Genomic DNA, 19,415 nt, shown 5'->3' on the forward strand with positions numbered 1-19,415 from the left:
CAGGGGGCAGCGCGACCGGCCCCTGCTGCGACGTGTCCGGCTCCCAGGCCCTGCCCATGCCCGGCCCCTCGGCGGGACCCCCCCCAGCACGATGGCCCCTTCCAGGGGGCCCCCAGCCCGGCGGCACTGGGACAGGCCATTACCAGGGGCCACTCCAGTGCAGCGACCCTCTGGGGGGGCCCCTCTCACCTGGGGGCTGCCCCTCCGCCTCCGGGACGGCGCCTCTCAGGGCCTCCAGCCGCCTGCCTGCGCCGTCAGCCCCTCGGGGGGCCCCTCCCTCTGGACCCTGGGGCCTCCCCTCCCAAGGGACTAGCCCAGCCTGCTCCCCGGCCCAGAGCGACTCCCGGCCAGCCCCACAGGAGGGGGATGGGGATTTGAACAGCAACGGATCCCTCAGGCCAGTCAGCCTGGTCCCCCGGCCTCCCCCTCTGAGTCTCCCCTCAGCCCGGGGCTCTGCCCCCGCCCTGATCTGAACCCGTCTGCCAGCCGAGCCCCCAATACCCTCAGCAACAGCCCCCCCAGCCAGGTCTGGGCTGTTTTCTACAACGATAAACTCCTCCCCCCCTTCTTACATTGAACCATTAACATCCTGGGGTCTGAGCAACCCCCCTACATGCAGCCCCCCCCCACGTTCAAAACTCCCTACTTCCTCACACTTCCATCCACTTGTATGTGCATGTCATGTTCCTGGTGAGTCCTCGTGCAACCCCTATTGGCCACAGAAGTTGCATTTCAGGTCCCGTGGGGGGGGGGGGGGTGTTTTCCTGGCATTCTGTAGCCCTGCATCCACCTCCACATGCACACCGTGTTCCTGGTGAGCCCTCGTGCAACCCCACGCCCTCATCCCCTCTACACGCACACTGTGTTCCTGGTGAGCCCTCGTGCAACCCCACGCCCTCATCCCCTCCACACGCACGCTGTGTTCCTGGTGAGCCCTCGTGCAACCCCACGCCCTCATCCTCTCCACACGTACGCTGTGTTCCTGGTGAGCCCTCGTGCAACCCATGTCCCCTTGCACCTCTACGTGCACGCCGTGCCCCCAACACGCTGAGGGGGCTGGGCCCTTTGCCCCACGCTGAGCTCTGCTCCCCCTCAGATCATGACGCGCCCGTCGGCGGCCAACAAGAACTTCCCGTACCACGTGCGCACCTCGCAGATCGGCATCGTGCAGGACGGGGAGCCCGGCGCCAAGTTCCCGCATCACGTCTACGGCAACGTCACCTTCATCAGCGACTCCGTCCCCAACTTCACCGAGCTCTTCTCCATCCCCCAGGGCCTGGCCGGGGGCACCCCCCACGTAAGAGAGGGGCCAGCCCCGGGCCCCAGAGACCCGCCCCCGCCCGTCTGCCTTTGTCACAGAGTGCGGGGAGCCCCCAGGCCCTGCACCCCCCAGCAAGGGGGGACTCTCAGGTGGCAGGTAGAAGAGAAGGTCTGTTCCGTCCCAGCACTTGTTACAGGAGCCAGGGGCAGCCAGCACAGCCCGGCCTGGGGGGGGGGGGGGGGGGGCGGGGAGGGGGGGCCCTGCCCCCCCCAGGCCAGCTAGAGCCCCCCTCCCTGAGGCAGCTGAAAACTAACTCACTCCCAGCCACTGGGCCCCGCCCTGCAGGCAGCCCCCCCCCCCCGTCCGGGCCCTGGCGCTACCTGCTGTCCCTGGGCCTCAGGCCCCCAGAGACTGGCCCCCCCTGGTAGCGCGTGAACACACAAGAGAGTGATACGGCCCCACCGGGGCACCAGCCCTGCCCCCCCCTCAGCGAGCGGCCGGCTCCTTCCCCAGCCATGGGGGGGGGGGCGCTGCAGTCGCAGGCCTAGCACAAGCTGGGGGGGGGGCAGGGTCCCAGACTGGGCAGGGGGAGGGGTCAGGCCAGGCTCCGGGTCCAGTCAGGCCTCGTCCCCCCTCGTGGCAGCTACTCAGTGCAGGGGGCTCTGCCCTGGGAGCGCCTCACCCCCGCTGATACGCTCTCAGGCCCTGGAGAAACTGGGGGGCTGCCCATGTGTGGTGGGGTGGGGGCAGGGGTGGGGCTCTAACCCACAGGCCCCGGCTCCAGGGACTGATGCACTATCCACTAGGCCACCCCACCTCCCTGCCACCGGCCAGTGGGGGAGGGGCTGGTCACCAGTCCGGGGAAGCCTGGCGCAGAGGAGAGTCTGTGAGCCTCCCTGTGCCCCTCCCCACACCCAGCCCCCCACACCTAGCCCCAGACCCCCTGCCCCACTCTGGCCCCCCACGACCTCTCCCCACACCCAGCCCCCATGACTCCTCCCCACGCCCAGCCCCCCACACCTAGCCCCAGACCCCCTGCCCCAGTCTGGCCCCCCACAACCCCTCCCCGCCCCAGCCCAGACCCCCATTACCCCTCCCCCAGCCCTCTGAGACCCCTTTTTATCTTTTGTCCTTTTCCCGGGCAAAGGTCCCCCCATCTGTGTTCTCCATTTGTGGGCAAGGGGAGGAGGGGTCAGCCCTTCTCTGTGCCAAGGGCACATACCGTCCTCAAGGGCCACCGCCATACCCCCAGCCAGACACGCAACATGGGAAACTGAGGCTCCTACTCAGATCAAACATTAAGAACATTCCTGCATCCCCATATGCCCGGCCCTGCCCTAGAGGGGCCATGTCCAGAGCCAGGGAGGGTCCCCATATGCCCGGCCCTGCCCTAGAGGGGCCATGTCCAGAGCCAGGGAGGGTCCCCATATGCCCGGCCCTGCCCTAGAGGGGCCATGTCCCAGAGCCAGGGAGGGTCCCCATATGCCCAGCCCCCCATCCCAGGCGGGTCCTGGGTTACCGCCTGTCACCGAGGGGCCTGGGCTCTGCCTCCCACCCACCACCGGGGGGCTCCCAGCCGGCAGGGGCACAGGAGGGGTATTGGTTCCCAGGGACCCAGGAGCAGCCCAGCCTGGGGCTGGGGGTCCCAGAGCCAGGGCTGCCCCCCTCCCTGCCCCCCACACCAGTCAGACTCACACTCAGCAGTCAGGCCACCCCAACCCCCCTTTGTCCCGCTCCCCAGCCAAAAAGTGTCATCAGGTCCCGCCCCCTCTTACTATTGGTGCAGCACCCAGGGAAACTGAGGCATACGTGGGCGTACTACAGGCCAGTAGAACTCACAGGCACCAGAACAAGGGAACGGAGGGTATGTCTACACCACCCCGGTAGTTCGAACTTGCTAATGAAGCCCGGGAAATTCAAATCCCAGGCTTCATTACAAGTGCGGTATGCATACATTACCCCCTAGTTCCAACTAGGGGGGTAGCGTAGACAGACCCAGAGTGAACCCAATTCCCCTACGACCAGCCCAGCCCCAGGGGCCATGACCCAGGCCGTGGCCCCTGTGCTCTGCCCCACGCCCTGACCCTGGCTCTGCCCCCAGGCGCGGAGGCAGGTGGAGGAGACGCCGGCGGAGCGCAGCGTGACCCCCAGAGCGGCGATGAGCCCAGCGGAGCGGCGCAGGCCCCAGGGGCTGCTGAAAGCCCCCCCGGGGGGCACGAGCCCGGCTGCTCTGACCCAGCTGCCCCCCCCGAACGCCTACCCCGAGTACTTCAGCATGCACACGGGGGGCGCCCGCCCCACCTAGCGCCCTGCCGACCGGGCTGGGGGGGATGGGCCCCGGGGAGGGTCCCGCCCTGCGGGGGGCTGGGCCCGAGCGAACATGGGGAGGGGCCCCCCAGGGCGGAGACCCCCCTGGAGTGGGGGCACGTTCCTGTGAGCGCCCCCCCCCCCCGGGATTCGGGCCAGTTCGGATCGGGGTTGTTTTTGCCAAAATAAAGAGAATTCTGCCGATTAGCACGTGACAGTGTGTGTGTGGGGGGGAGAGATGGGGGGCGGGGGGAACAGAGTTGGGGGCGGGGTGTGTGGGGGAGGGGCGGTTGCGGGGGGCGGGGTGGAGATAGGGGCGGGGGGGTTGTTCAGGGTGTGGGGGGGCGGGGGAACAGGGTTGGGGGTGGGGGGAGGGGCGGTTGCGGGGGGCGGGGCGGGGGAACAGGGTTGGGGCGGGGGTGTGTGGGGGAGGGGCGGTTGCGGGGGGCGGGGTGGAGATGGGGCGGGGGGGTGGTTCGGGGTGTGGGGGGGCGGGGGAACAGGGTTGGGGGCGGGGTGTGTGGGGGAGGGGCGGTTGCGGGGGGGGGGTGGAGATGGGGCGGGGGGGTGGTTCGGGGTGTGGGGGGGGGGGGGAACAGGGTTGGGGGCGGGGTGTGTGGGGGAGGGGCGGTTGCGGGGGGCGGGGTGGAGATAGGGGCGGGGGTAGTTCGGGGTGTGGGGGGGCGGGGGAACAGGGTTGGGGGCGGGGTGTGTGGGGGAGGGGCGGTTGCGGGGGGCGGGGTGGAGATAGGGGCGGGGGGGTGGTTCGGGGTGTGGGGGGGCGGGGGAACAGGGTTGGGGGCGGGGTGTGTGGGGGTTGGGCGGTTGCGGGGGGCGGGGTGGAGATAGGGGCGGGGGGGTGGTTCGGGGTGTGGGGGGGCGGGGGAACAGGGTTGGGGGCGGGGTGTGTGGGGGGGGCGGTTGCGGGGGCGGGGTGGAGCTAGGGGCGGGGGGGTGGTTCGGGGTGTGGGGGGGCGGGGGAACAGGGTTGGGGGCGGGGTGTGTGGGGGAGGGGCGGTTGCGGGGGGCGGGGTGGAGATAGGGGCGGGGGGGTGGTTCGGGGTGTGGGGGGGCGGGGGAACAGGGTTGGGGGCGGGGTGTGGGGGAGGGGCGGTTGCGGGGGGCGGGGCCAGGCCCGATCCGGGCAGAGGCAGATTCGCAGGTTGCCAGACGCACGTGACGTCACGACGCACATTCCGTCTCATTCCGGACAACCCGGGCCGCGCGGGGGGGGGGGGGGCTCCCAGGGAGGCGGCTGGAGGGCGGGGCCAACAGGGGGCGGAGCTAGCGGGCGGGGCCGGAAGCGGCGGAACGCAGAGCGGGCGGAAGGGGCGGGGCCGGAGGGGCGGAGCTAGCGGCGGGCAGCGGATTGAAGGGGTGGGGCCGGAAACGGCGGAGCGGACGGAAGTGACGTGGCGGGGCCGACAGGGGGCGGGGCTAGCGGCGAGCGGAAGTGGCGCAGCGGGCAGCCGGAAGGGGCGGGGCGGTCCCGGCGTTGCCCGGCGATGGCGCTGGGCGCGGCGCGGCTGCTGGGCCTGGTGCTGGCGCTGGGCGCGGCGCGCGGGGCCGGCGCCGGGGATTGCCGGGGGCGGCGGCAGGTGCTGCGGGGCGGCCGCGGGCTCGTGAGCGACGGGCCCGGGAACTACTCGGTCAACGGCAACTGCGAGTGGCTCATCCAAGGTGGGGGCGGGGCCGGGGGCGGGGCCATGGACCGCCCCGCCCCCCGCCACGGGCCCCGCCCCCCCCGCTGCAGGGTCCGGGGAAACTGAGTCACCGACACAGACCCCACAGCCCGGCCCACAGGGATCTCGGGGGGGCCGCGGTGCACGCTGGGGGCGGAGCTCACCCGCTCCCAGCCAGTCCCTCCGCCGGCCTCTGCCCCCTTCTGCCCGGGAAGCAGGTCTCCTGCCCCCCCCCCTCACTGTGGGTGCAGCGCCAGGGAAGCTGAGGCGCAGGCGGGGTTACCGTGGGACAGTAGAACCCCCAGGTGTCACCCCGTGCTCCCCGGGAGGGGTGGGTCGGAGCTGGGGGCTGGGGCCCCTGGGGGGGCAGTGGTGCATGCTGGGGGGTGGGGCAGAAGCGTATTCTGGGAGTTGGAGTCCTGGGGGCAGAGGTGCATGCTGGGAGATGGGGTCCCAGGGGGCAGAGGTGCATGGTGGGGCCTGGTTTCCTAGGGGGCAGTGGTGCATGCTGGGGGCTGGGGTCCCAGGGGGCAGAGGTGCATGCTGGGAGATGGGGGCGGCTCTGACCCCTGCCCCGTCTCGCCAGCTCCCAGCAGCCGGCACCGGGTGCTCCTGACCTTCCTGTTCATGGACACGGAGTGCACCTACGACTACCTCTTCGTGTACGATGGCGACTCCCCGCGCTGCCCCCTGCTGGCCAGCCTCAGCGGCAGCACCCTGCCCCCCCCCCTCGAGGCCACCTCCGGCAAGGTACCACGGGAGGGGGGAGGTCTGTGAGAGGGGTTGTGGTCAGTTGGGAGGGTCATAGGGGCCTTTGAGTGCAAATCTTGGGGCTGTGGGGCTGGGAGGGTGGGTGGGGGCAGGGAGTGACAGGGGGCTGGGAGGGCGGGTGGGGGCAGGGAGTGACAGGGGACTTTGGGGGGGTGTTACTGGGGCCCGGGAGGTTATTGGGAGTTGCGGGGGGACCCACGCGTCTGACCCCGTCTCACCCCCAGATGCTGCTGCACCTCTTCAGTGACGCCAACTACAACCTGCTGGGCTTCAACGCCAGCTACCGAGTGTCGCTCTGCCCCCGCGCCTGCTCCGGCCACGGCACCTGCGCCCCCTCCGGCCACTGCCAGTGCGAGCCAGGCTGGGGGGGGCCGGCCTGCGCCCTGCCCCACTGCCCCCACCACTGCCTGGGCCGCGGGGCCTGTGAGGAGGTGAGAGACCCACCCCCCTGCTCCCCTCACAACCCTCCCGGCCACAGCCCCCCGCAACCGCCCCTCCCATCGCATCGCCCCCCAAACAACCCCCCTGCGAGAGCCCTGTGGAGCCCCCTGCTGCCCCCACCAGCCCTCACTTCCCCCTGCATCAAACTGCCCGCTAGCTCCCCCCCCCCCAATTCCTTAGGAGTATAGGGCCCTGGTGCGGCTCGGAGCCGGGCCCCTCGGTCCGCCCGGCCCTGGTGCGGCTCGGAGCCGGGCCCCTCGGTCCGCCCGGCCCTGGTGCGGCTCGGAGCCGGGCCCCTCGGTCCGCCCGGCCCTGGTGCGGCTCTGAGCCGGGCCTCTCGGTCCGCTTGGCCCTGCAGGACTCTGGTCGGTGCCGGTGCCCAGCTGGCTTCGTGGGCGAGAGCTGTGACCTGGCGCTGGGTGACAATCAGGGCGCTGGACGCTGGTACAACGTGAGTGCCAGTGACCCAAACTTCCGGCCCCGCACAGCTGCTGCCGGTGCTGTCCTGCCCCCCACCGGGGCCCTTTACATCTTCGGAGGTGAGAGGCCGCGGCTGCCATGGGGCTGAGGTTGGGGGATGTAGTTGGGGCGGGAGGCAGTGGGATCTAGGGGGAGGTGGGGCAGCACTGCAGGAGGGGGATGCATGGGGGCAGGGCAATGGAGTAGGAGCTAGGGGAGGGGGAAGGGCGTTGGGGTAAGGGCTGGGGGGGCAAGGCAGTTATGTTGGGGCTGGGGAGGGAGGCAGGGCAGTGGGGGAAAGGGCAGGGCAGTGGTATCGGGGCTGAGGGGGGGCAGGGCAGGGGGGAGGGAGCAGGGGGTACAGTGGGGGCAGGGCTAGGGGCTGGGTAGGGCAGGGGGGCTGGGCAGTGGGGCAGGGCTAAGGGTTGGGTGGGGCAGGGCGGGGGCCGGGCAGCGGGGCAGGTTCCCCTCACAGCTGTCCTGCCCCCCAGGCCTGGACCTGAACGCGGCGCTGGACGACCTGGCCGTTTACAATTTCAGCTCCAACGTGTGGCAGCGCCTGGTGCTGAGCCCCGGCCCGGTAGGTGCCCCGGGGCCTTGCGCCCGCCTGTGCAGCCCCTCGCCGAGCCCCCCGCCCCCCAGCCCGTCTGCCTGCCCCTCCTGCAGCCCAGCCCTCCCCCCCGCCTCTGTCTGTGGCCAGCTAACGGGGTTTCCTGGGCCCCTCTTCCCCCAGGGCTCTGGTCCCTGCGTGCAGCCAGTGGTGGTGTCCCGGGGGGCGTCTGCCACGCCTGGTGGCCCTGGTCCCTTGGCTTCCCCTGTGTCCGGCCTGGGGTGCGTGACTCCCTGGAGCACTGCACTCCCCCCGGGCTGCCCGTGTGGGGCCGGGACCCCGAGGGCGGAGCCAGCTGGCACTCTGTGGCCGGGCGGGGGGACACTTCCCACCTGAAGGGCCCGGCCCCTCCCACAAGGGACTGGCCAAAGGCAGCCAGGGCCCAGTGCCCGGCTCCGCCTGCCTCCCAGCCCCGCCTGGCCCCCCCTTGTCCCGTGTCCCCGCAGCAGCCGTTGCCCGGGCGCCGTGGGACCGTGGGCGCCTCGGAGCCATTCGCCTGCAGCTCGCCCTCGGGCCGAACGTGCGCAGCCCGGGCCATGCCCCCCAGGGAGCCCCCGCCCCATCCCCCCTCCCTCCTCCGACCCGCGGCCTCTGCCCCCTCTCCCCCAACCCACGGCGGTGCAGCCTCCCCCTGACCCGTGTTCCCTGCCCCCCTCCCCCGACCCACGGCGGTGCAGCCTCCCCCTGACCCGCGTTCCCTGCCCCCCTCCCCCGACCCGCGGCGGTGCAGCCTCCCCCTGACCCGTGTTCCCTGCCCCCCTCCCCCGACCCACGGCGGTGCAGCCTCCCCCTGACCCGTGTTCCCTGCCCCCCTCCCCCGACCCACGGCGGTGCAGCCTCCCCCTGACCCGCGTTCCCTGCCCCCCTCCCCCGACCCGCGGCGGTGCGGCCTCCCACACTGCCCCGCTGATGGCGCGTCCCTGCCCCGGACTGACCCCTCTCTCCCGCAGGCGGCCCGACACTCCCACGTGGCCGTGGCTTGGCAAGGCTGCCTGGTGGTGAGCGGGGGGGAGCTGGCCAATGGCTCCTTGGCCAGCGACGTCTGGATGTACCGGCCCCAGGAGGGGCGCTGGCTCCAGCTGGCCCCACCCAGCGCCACGGGCTCCCTGCCGCCGGGCCTGGCCAGCCACGCCGCCGCTGTGGTGGACACGTGGCTGTACGTCTTCGGAGGTGAGTGGGGCTGGGAGCCTGGACGCCTGGGTCCCTCCGGCCCGGGGCTGGGAGCCGGCTGTCACGGGGCCCAGGCTGAGCGGGGGGGTGGTGTGACTGGGGCCCAGGACGGGCCCAGGCTCTGGGGCTGCATCTCTCCTCCGGGCGCCTGTTCAGCCTCGGTGGGTCCCAGCCCCTCACTCAGCCCGTGGCCCCCGCACTGAGTTCCTGGCTGGGCCCCTGGGCGGCCCCCCTGTCACAGCCCCTTGGTGTGGGGCAAGAACCAGCCCAGGTACAGCCCAGCCTGGGGTCCTTCCCGTGGGCACAGCCCCCCCCGTGCACGTCAGCTGCCACCCTGGGCAGCAAGCAGCCCCCAGCAAATCCCCTCAGACACCCCAGCCCCCCCTTACACAGGGGAGAGGTTATAACCCATCCCCCCCCCTCCCCTCAGACACCCCAGCGCTCCCTGTGACCCCCCCCAGCCCCCCTCACACAGGGGAGAGGTTATAACCCATCCCCCACCTCCCCTCAGACACCCCAGTGCTCCCTGTGCCCCCCCAGGCTCCCCTCACACAGGGGAGAGGTTATAACCCATCCCCCACCTCCCCTCAGACACCCCAGTGCTCCCTGTGCCCCCCAGCCCCCCTCACACAGGGGAGAGGTTATAACCCATCCCCCACCTCCCCTCAGACACCCCAGCGCTCCCTGTGCCCCCCCAGCCTCCCTTACACAGGGGAGAGGTTATAACCCATCCCCCACCTCCCCTCAGACACCCCAGTGCTCCCTGTGCCCCCCCAGGCCCCCTTACACAGGGGAGAGGTTCTAACCCATCCCCCACCTCCCCTCAGACACCCCAGTGCTCCCTGTGCCCCCCCAGCCCTCCCTTACACAGGGGGAGGTTTGTGACGGTGTGTTGGGGACCCCCGACCCTGCACCCCCGTCTGCAACAAGATGTGACTCCACCAGCCATTACAATAGTGGGGTTATTGCTGCTCTGAGATACAGCAGTGCGGAGGCTCGATGTGGACATCGGAGTCAGGGCAGCCTCAGAGCCCTTGGGGGGCAGGGGACACAGGCCCTGAGCCCCCAGAACCCGACTCGGTCTGTTCTCTTCACAACTGCCCCCCCAGGCACCGGTCACTCACCCCCCCCCCCCAGGCACCGGTCACTCACCCCCCCCAGGTAGCCCCCCCAGGCACCGGTCACTCACCCCCCCCCAGGCACCGGTCACTCACCCCCCCCAGGCACGGGTCACTCACCCCCCCCAGGAACCCCCCTCCCAGGCACCGGTCACTCACCCCTCCAGGTAGCCCCCCCAGGCACCGGTCACTCACCCCTCCAGGTAGCCCCCCCAGGCACCGGTCACTCACCCCCCCAGGTAGCCCCCCCAGGCACCGGTCACTCACCCCCCCAGGTAGCCCCCCCTCCCCTGGCCAGGCGAGAAGTTCCTTGGCCAAGGCCTACGTGCCCCCCTCAGGCACCGGTCACTCACCCCTCCAGGTAGCCCCCCCAGGCACCGGTCACTCACCCCCCCAGGTAGCCCCCCCAGGCACCGGTCACTCACCCCCCCAGGTAGCCCCCCCAGGCACCGGTCACTCACCCCCCCAGGTAGCCCCCCCAGGCACCGGTCACTCACCCCCCCCAGGTAGCCCCCCCAGGCACCGGTCACTCACCCCCCCCAGGTAGCCCCCCCTCCCCTGGCCAGGCGAGAAGTTCCTTGGCCAAGGCCTACGTGCCCCCCTCAGGCACCCCCCCCCCGCTGGGCAGTGCCACACACGCAGTCTCTGCAGGGCAGCACCGGCCAGTCGGGGTCACCCACAGCCCAACACGACCAGTGCCTGCCCCGCGAGTGTGCAGCCCCCCGCCCCCTCCCCCTCCCAGAGCGGGGTCACTCCGCCTGTGGCCTCGGGGTTCAGATCCCCACGCCGCGATAAAGCCGCAACGCTGACAGTGGCGCCCCCCTTGGCTTGGGCCGGCCACGGTGCTGCCCTGCAGGAGTCGGCTCCCCCGTTGGGCTGCTGCGCGGCTTTGAGGGGCCGGCGCGGGCCCCCTCTGCAGTCGGACCAGCCCTTCCACTTCCCTCTGGCCGGGCCCACAAGCCCAGTGAGCCTTTCCCGGAAACCCAGGACATCCCCCACCCCCGACGCTCCATCTAGGGAGGCCTCTCCCCCCCCCCCCCATAACTCTCTCAGCAAGCCCAGGGGGCCCCTCCCCCTTCTGCACCCTGGCTTTGTTGGGAGAACCTGGCAGACCCTTGGGATGCCTCCCGGTTTGCAGGCAGCGGGGGGGCAGGTACTCGTCCCAGTCCTGCGGGTGCTGGTGCTTAAAGGCCTCCAGCTTCTGCGCCAGGGTCCCCTGGAACCTCCCCACCAGCCCGCTGGGCCGGGCGCCCTACGCTGGGGTCCAGGTGAGCCGGGCCCCGTGCGTCTCCACAAGCAGCAGAGCAGGGCTGACGTGACGTTGGAGCCCTGGTCCGTGAGGAAAATGGCCAGCGGTGTGTCTGCCACCGTGCCTGCCTCGCTGGAGGGCAGAGCCACGGCCCCAGGGCAGTGGGGAGCCAGATCCCCGGCTATCGGGACGTATTTGTTCCCCGTCCGGGTGGCCTGGCCGACAGGCCCCACTTCCTCTACTGCTGCCTTCCGGAACCGCTTCTTGATTGGCCAGCACCTCGAGGCAGCTTCCCCCGTCTCGGGCTTCCTGCGCCATCTGGCAGGACTCGCAGGCCCGGCAGTGCTGCTGATGGCCAGAGATCCCCGGGCAGTAGAAGTTTTGGAGCAACCTCAGCCTGGTGCCCCAAGAACGGGACGCCATGGGCCAGGTACAGCAGCCTGGGGTGACACTTTGGGGGAACCACCCCCCCACGTCCCCACCTTCCCTGGGGGAGCCGTTCCCGGACAGGAATCCCCTCCCCCACAGGAACCCCTCCCGCCAGCCTCTCCCCAGGGGCTGAGCTGCACCGAGGCCAAGCCAGTCCCTCAGTGTCTGCAAGGAGGGATCTGCCTGCAGCTCCGCCTGGAGTTCAGCCACTGGGGCAGGAACAGGGACCTGTTCTCCCCTGCCTGGATCTGGGGCCCCGTGTCTGCTGGGATGGGGCCCTGCGCTCCCTGCAGGGAGCCCTCCACTGCGTCAGGGCTGCTGGCCCGTCGCTGGCTCTGGCTACGGGTGGTGACTAGAGTTCTGTGGGGTCCGTTTGGACCCTCCTTTGTCACCCCCCATTAGTACCTCAGCAGGCAGGTGCCCGTGCACCCCCCCTTCCTTAGGGCCCTCAGCCCCCCAGTTCATGATTCTAAGGAAGGGTAGAAGGGAGAACAGCAAAATAGAGACAATGGATTTCAGGAAGGCGGAGTTTGGGAAGCTCAGAGAGCTGGGAGGGAAGGTCCCATGGGAATCGAGACCGAGGGGAAAAACAACTGAGGAGAGTTGGCCGTTTTTCAAAGGGACATTGTTAAGGGCCCGAAAACAAGCTCTTCCGATGTGTCGGAAAGATAGAAAATATGGCAAAATCTTGCATGATCTAAGAATAAAAAGGAGTCATACGAAAAATGGAAAGTAGGACGAATTCCAAAGGATGAATCCAGGCAAACAGCACAGGAATGCAGGGCGAGATTAGAAAGGCAAAGGCACAAAACGAGCTCACGCTAGCTACAGGCATAAAGGGAAACAGGAAGCCATTCTGTAAATACATTAGAAGCAAGAGGAAGAGCAAGGACAGGGTAGGCCCACTGCTCAGTGAGGAGGGAGAAGCAGTAACAGGAAACCTGGAAATGGCGGAGATGCTCAATGACTGCTTGGTTTCGGTCTTCACCGAGAAGTCTGGAGGAATGCCTAGCACAGTGAATGCTAGTGGGAAGGGGGGAGGTTGAGAAGATCAAATAAAAACGTAACAAGTTGATCGCCTAGAAAAGTGAGATGCCTGCAAGTCCCCAGGGCCTGATGAAATGCACCTAGAAGACTCAAGGAGCTGACAGGGGAGGTATCTGGGCCTCTAGCTATCAGCTTTGAAAAGTCATGGGAGACGGGAGATTCCAGAGGACTGGAAAAGGGCTGATCTATAAAAAGGGAAATAAGAACAACCCAGGAAATCACACACCAGACAGTTTAACTGCTGTGCCAGGGAAGATAAAGGAGCAAGTAATTAAGGAATCACTGCAAACACCGGGAAGTGGCAGGGTGCTAGGGAACCGCCAGCATGGGTCTGTAAAGAACAAGTCATGGCAAACCAATCCGATCGCTTTCTCTGCTAGGATAGCGAGTCTTGTGGAGTGGACGTGGTTACCTAGAGCTTAATAAGGCCTATATACATATAGCAGCCCAATGTCTGTGACTCCAGCTGAAATGCCGGCTGTTCCCTCTGGGGGGCGCTGTTGCTGAAATGCTGGCTGTTCCCTCTGGGTGGCGCTGTTGCTGAAATGCTGGCTGTTCCCTCTGGGTGGCGCTGTTGCTGAAATGCTGGCTGTTCCCTCTGGGGGGCGCTGTTGCCTGAATCACGTACTTTGCCTCATGCCGTGGCGCTCGGCTGACTTCTGCGCCGCTCAGCCGGGTTGCCACGGGGGAGCCCAAACAGCCGCTTGCTCCTCCGCGGTGGCCCAGCTGAGCAGCACAGAAGTCAGCCGAGCGCCACGGCGGGAGGGGAAGGGGGGGCGGGGTGGTGACGTGTGGTGTGACAGCGGCTCCAAGCCCCAACCCTTGGCCGTGAACGTCACCGCCCCCCCCCCCCTTCACCTCCCACCGTGGCGCTCGGCTGACTTCTGCGCCGCTCAGCTGGGCCGCCGCGTGGGAGCAAGTGGTGCAAGCGGCCGTTTGGGCTCCACAGTCACCCGAGTGAGAGGCGGGGGGGGGGGGGGGGGGAGAGACAGAGGCAGGAGATGGAGAATTGCTGGGAGGGGTGAGGCAGTAGGAGGAGAAGAGAGAGAGAGACGGAGCGAGAGACCGGAGGCTCAGGAGAGTGGACTGATGTGGAGGAGAGACCTGAAAATCCCGTCTTATGACGGGCTAATTGGCTAGTTTGAGATACTCGCGTGATCTTATCAATAAACTAGCCAAGTACAACTTAGATGGGGCTGCTATAAGGTGGGTGCATAACTGGCTGGATAACTGTTCCCAGAGAGTAGTTATCAATGGTTCACAGTCCTGCTGGAAAGGTAGAACAAGTGGGGTTCCGCAGGGTGCTGTTGTGGGACCGGCTCTGTTCAGTGTCTTCATCAACCATTTAGATATTGGCATGGAGAGGACGTTTATTAAGTTTGCAGATGATCCCAAGCTGGGAGGGGCTGCGACTGCTCTGGAGGATGGGTCAGAATTCAAAATGACCTGGACAAATTGGAGAAATGGTCAGAGGTAAACAGGATGAGGTTTAATAAAGACAAATGCAAAGTGCTCCACTTGGGAAGGAACAATCAGTTCACACACACAGAATGGGAAGCGACTGTCTGGGAAGGAGTACGGCAGAAAGGGATCTAGGGGTCATAGTGGACCACAAGCTACATGAGTCAGCAGTGTGATGCCGTTGCAAAGAAAGCAAACATGATTCTGGGCTGCATGAACAGGTGTGTTGTGAGCAAGACACGAGGAGTCATTCGTCCGCTCTGCTCTGCGCTGGTTACGCCTCAGTTGGAGTGTTGTGTCCAGTTCTAGGCACCACATTTCAAGGAAGATGCAGAGAAATTGGAGAAGGTTCAGAGAAGAGCAACAAGACTGATGAAAGGTCTGGAGAACATGGCTGTGAAGGAATTGGGTTTGTTTAGTTGGAAAGGAGAAGATTGACAGCGCTTGTCAGGTATCTGAAAGGGGGTCATAAGAAGAAGGGAGCAAACTTGTCCTTCCTGGCCTCTGATGAGAGGACAAGCAGCAATGGGCTTAGACTGCAGCAAGGGAGGTTTAGGTTGGACATTAGGGAAAAGTTCCTGCCTGTCAGGGGGGTCAAACCCTGGGATAAGTTGCCCAGGGAGGCTGTGGAATCCCCGTCTCTGGGGATGTTCAGGAGCAGGTTGGATAAATGTGTCTCAGGGCTGGTCTAGTCGGTGCTGGGCCCTGCTGGCAGGGCAGGGGACTGGACTCGACCCCTCGTGATCCCTTCCAGTCCTAGTGTTCTATGACTAGCCACTTAGCCTGCCATAAGACGGGATTTTCAGGTCTCTCCTCCACGTTTTTCCCTTTCTAGCTCGGTCTTCTCTCCTGAGCTTCCTGCCTCTCTCTCCCCCTCCTGCCTCACTCTCACTTTGCTCTCCTCTGTCTGTCGGGGATGCACACTGGGCCAGGCCCTGCGTGTACGTCGCCTCCCGCCCTGGCGCTCGGCTGACTTCTGTGCCACTCGGCTGGGCCGCCGTGGGGAGCAAGTGGCCCGGCTGAGTGGTGCAGAAGTCAGCCGAGCGCCACGGCGGGAGGCAACAGCGCCGCCCAGAGAGAACAGCCGGCGTTTCAGCGTTAGTCACAGGCGTTGGGCCGCTCGCTGTATATATGATGCTATGATTTCAGATGCACCCGGGCTACGGGGTCCCCTCTATGCCCCTCAGGGTCAGCTGGGCGTTGGGCACCATGTGCTCTGGGCACCTAGGCCAGGCCAGGCCAGCATCACCTCCGCCCCCGTGTCCCAGAAACCCGTCACCTCCGGGGCACGAGGCTCTCGCCCTGCCCCCACCCGCTACACGGAGAGACCCGCCTCCCGAGGGCCAGGTCTCCCGCAGGAGCTGGCCTGCGCAGCCTCCCTGCCCCCTTGGGCTGGGGTTTGCCTCTGGGGCAGCCTGCTCCTCCTCCAGCCCCAGCCAGTTAACCCCGGGAAGTCTCAAATTGTGGGCCCTGGCCTGGGGCCTGGGGCCCTGACCCCATTTGCGGCCCCTTTGCCTGCAGCAATGGCCAGTCAGGGCCCAAGTGGCTGGGGAAAGGATCACCGCTCCCCCCCCCCCCGGGCTCACCCTGTGGGCGCTTCTCCCACTTGCCTGCTGAGACGGTCCCTGCGCAACTCCCATTCGCACCCGGACCGGCTCTGTGAACTCGTCCCCCGGCCTCCTGGGGGTCCTCTGGCCTCCGGTCCTTGAGTGGTGTAGTGGGGGGGGGGGCTGTCTGCTCTGTGAACTCGTCCCCCGGCCTCCTGGGGGTCCTCTGGCCTCCGGTCCTTGAGTGGTGTAGTGGGGGGGGGGCTGTCTGCTCTGTGAACTCGTCCCCCGGCCTCCTGGGGGTCCTCTGGCCTCCGGTCCTTGAGTGGTGTAGTGGGGGGGGGGCTGTCTGCTCTGTGAACTCGTCCCCTGGCCTCCTGGGGGTCCTCTGGCCTCCGGTCCTTGAGTGGTGTAGTGGGGGGGGGGCTGTCTGCTCTGTGAACTCGTCCCCTGGCCTCCTGGGGGTCCTCTGGCCTCCGGTCCTTGAGTGGTGTAGTGGGGGGGGGCTGTCTGCTCTGTGAACTCGTCCCCCGGCCTCCTGGGGGTCCTCTGGCCTCCGGTCCTTGAGTGGTGTAGTGGGGGGGGGCTGTCTGCTCTGTGAACTCGTCCCCCGGCCTCCTGGGGGTCCTCTGGCCTCCGGTCCTTGAGTGGTGTAGTGGGGGGGGGGGGGCTGTCTGCTCTGTGAGACGGTCCCTGCGCGACTCCCATTCGCACCCGGACCGGCTCTGTGAGCTCGTCCCCCGGCCTCCTGGGGGTCCTCTGGCCTCCGGTCCTTGAGCCACAGCCTGAGGCCGGGCAGGCAGGCTTCAGTGGGGGGGGGGCTGTCTGCTCTGTGAGCCGGGCCCCTTCGCTGGGCTGGGATCCCACTGACTCCCCCACATGGGGATTGGCTCAGCCTCCCAGGGGGAGAGACAGCAGGGAGGCGGAGACCAGCACCAGGTTTCTGGTGAAGGGGAGTGTCCGTCGGGGGCTGGGGCCATGGGGGAGACAGACAGAGGTTGCTGGGGGTGATGGGCCCTAACCCAAGGGGTCTGATCACCCTGGCCCCAAATCCTGTAATCATGCCAGACTGTGCTGGACCCTGGGGGAGCATTGAAACCTCGCTAGGCTGCTGCGGGGGCTGCTCTTGCTGCTACAGGGCGGCAGGGTCGGGGGCCCCGACGCGCCGTCTCTTCCTAGGACTGTTCCGGGGCGATCAGGCTAAGCAGGGCCCCTGCGGGCTGGGCCCCCACCCCACACACCCACGTGTGGCCGGATTGCGCCGGGGGAGGCCAGATCCACGTCGGTACGTCTCGGGGGTCAGCCCCAACCTGTGCCGCAGGGCCCCTGACCCGGTCGTAGTCACCCGGTGTAGCCCCTCCGCTGCTTGAGCCCCTGCGGCCTGATCTAAGGGGGGAGCTGGTGCAGCTGGCAGGCCCGCTCAGAGGGGCTGAGGAACCGCCCACGTCCCCCACGTCTTTCCATTGGGCCGACACGAGCTTCTCCGAGCGTCTGGCCGCCCCAGACCCTCTGGGGTCCTCCCCTTCAGCGCAGCCGGGCCCCTCGGCTCCTCCGCCCCGCCACGGCCCCCTGGGGTCCTCCCCCTCAGCGCAGCCGGGCCCCTCGACTCCTACGGCCCGCTCATGCTGCCGCTGCCTCTCCGTCCTGGCGCGCCTCCCTGCGATCCTCCAATTCCTTTAGCTGCAACTGGACCTCCAGCCGTTGCGGCTCTGCTGGGGGACCCTGCCCGAGACGAACCGGGCACCATATCTGTGTGGCGCACTCCAGCCCTCCCTCCGGTCTCAGAGCCTGAGACACTGCCCAGGGTGTCGGGCTGCTTCCCACTGGGACATGGGCCCGGCCCTGTGGCTGGTCATTCTCAGCTGGGCCTTGGCTGCTTTCCTCACGGGCAGGCCCCACAGCTCTGCCCTCGGGGTGGGTGCAATCCATCTCCTGCTGACCCCGGGGTGCAGGCTCCCCGGCTGAATGCTGCTGGGAGCTCCATCCATGGGGTGCAATGCACCCCTGTGACAGCCCATTGGGGACCCCCAACCCTGCACCCCCGGCTGAATGCTGCTGGGAGCTCCATCCATAGGGTGCAGTGCACCCCTGTGACGGCCCATCGGGGACCCCCGATCCTGCACCCCCGGCTGAATGCTGCTGGGAGCTCCATCCATGGGGTGCAGTGCACCCCTGTGACGGCCCATCGGGGACCCCCGATCCTGCACCCCCGGCTGAATGCTGCTGGGAGCTCCATCCATGGGGTGCAGTGCACCCCTGTGACAGCCCATCGCGGACCCCCGATCCTGCACCCCCGGCTGAATGCTGCTGGGAGCTCCATCCATGGGGTGCAGTGCACCCCTGTGACGGCCCATCGGGGACCCCCGATCCTGCACCCCCGGCTGAATGCTGCTGGGAGCTCCATCCATGGGGTGCAGTGCACCCCTGTGACAGCCCATCGGGGACCTCCAACCCTGCACCCCCGGCTGCAGCAAGATGTGGCCGCCGGCCAGTGGAATTGGGGGGGGGGTGTTATTGCTGCTCCGAGATCTAGCACAGCCCAGGTTCCATGTGGACATTGGAGTCAGGGCAGCTTCACACCCTTGGGGCAGGGGACACAGGCCCTGAGCCCCCAGAACCCGACTCAGTTCTGTTCATGACTGCCCCCCCCAGCCACGGGTCACTCACCCCCCAGGTAGCCCCCCCAGCCACGGGTCACTCACTCCCCCCAAGTAGCCCCCCCAGCCACGGGTCACTCACACCCCCCAGGTAGCCCCCCCAGCCACGGGTCACTCACACCCCCCAGGTAGCCCCCCCAGCCACGGGTCACTCACACCCCCCAGGTAGCTCCCCCCAGCCACGGGTCACTCACCCCCCCCAGGTAGCCCCCCCAGCCACGGGTCACTCACCCCCCCAGGTAGCCCCGCCCAGCCACGGGTCACTCACCCCCCAGGTAGCCCCGCCCAGCCACGGGTCACTCACCCCCCCCAGGTAGCCCCCCCAGCCACGGGTCACTCACCCCCCCAGGTAGCCCCGTCCAGCCACGGATCACTCACCCCCCCAGGTAGCCCCGCCCAGCCACGGGTCACTCACTCCCCCAGGTAGCCCCTCCAGCCACGGGTCACTCACTCCCCCCAGGTAGCCCCCCCAGCCACGGGTCACTCACCCCCCAGGTAGCCCCCCCAGCCACGGGTCACTCACCCCCCCAGGTAGCCCCGCCAGCCACGGATCACTCACCCCCCCAGGTAGCCCCGCCCAGCCACGGGTCACTCACTCCCCCCAGGTAGCCCCCCCAGCCACAGGTCACTCCCCCCCCCCAGGTAGCCCCCCCAGCCACGGGTCACTCACTCCCCCAGGTAGCCCCCCCAGCCACGGGTCACTCACCCCCCAGGTAGCCCCCCCAGCCACGGGTCACTCACTCCCCCAGGTAGCCCCCCAGCCACGGGTCACTCGCCCCCCCAGGTAGCCCCGCCCAGCCACGGGTCACTCACCCCCCCAGGTAGCCCCGCCCAGCCACGGGTCACTCACTCCCCCCAGGTAGCCCCCCCAGCCACGGGTCACTCACCCTCCCAGGTAGCCCCCCCAGCCACGGGTCTCTCGCCCCCCCCAGGTAGCCCCGCCCAGCCACGGGTCACTCGCCCCCCAGGTAGCCCCGCCCAGCCACGGGTCACTCACTCCCCCAGGTAGCCCCCCCTTCCCCTGGCCAGGTGAGAAGTTGCTAGGCCATGGCCTATGTGCCTGCTCTCAGGGACCCCCCCCACACTCACACTGGTTAGTCTCTGCAGAGCAGCACAGGGCAGTAGGGGTCACCCCCAGCACAACGCAGACCAGTGACCCAGAGGGGGCCTAGAGCCACAAGGGTGGACAGCCCCCCCACTGCATCA

The 19,415-nt window shown here is 68.1% G+C and overlaps 2 protein-coding genes across 2 annotated transcripts in view; both read left to right on the forward strand.

The window, feature by feature from the left end:
* The window catches only part of TMEM145 (transmembrane protein 145), a 50,820-nt gene extending 47,057 nt beyond the window's left edge, over positions 1-3,763 (forward strand). The window contains 2 exon segments of the mRNA XM_089772421.1: positions 1,097-1,297; positions 3,363-3,763. Of these exon segments, the coding sequence (XP_089628547.1) occupies positions 1,097-1,297; positions 3,363-3,566 (405 nt within the window). The 3' untranslated portion in view covers positions 3,567-3,763.
* Positions 3,764-5,022: 1,259 nt separating this feature from the next.
* MEGF8 (multiple EGF like domains 8) overlaps positions 5,023-19,415 on the forward strand; it is a 90,254-nt gene continuing 75,861 nt past the window's right edge. Inside the window, 6 exon segments of the mRNA XM_089772762.1 lie at positions 5,023-5,248; positions 5,837-6,000; positions 6,246-6,452; positions 6,821-7,001; positions 7,413-7,501; positions 8,482-8,701. Of these exon segments, the coding sequence (XP_089628888.1) occupies positions 5,074-5,248; positions 5,837-6,000; positions 6,246-6,452; positions 6,821-7,001; positions 7,413-7,501; positions 8,482-8,701 (1,036 nt within the window). The 5' untranslated portion in view covers positions 5,023-5,073.

This window comes from Pelodiscus sinensis, chromosome 22, assembly GCF_052426305.1.
Source record: "Pelodiscus sinensis isolate ZL-2025 chromosome 22, ASM5242630v1, whole genome shotgun sequence".
NCBI lineage: Eukaryota > Metazoa > Chordata > Testudines > Trionychidae > Pelodiscus > Pelodiscus sinensis.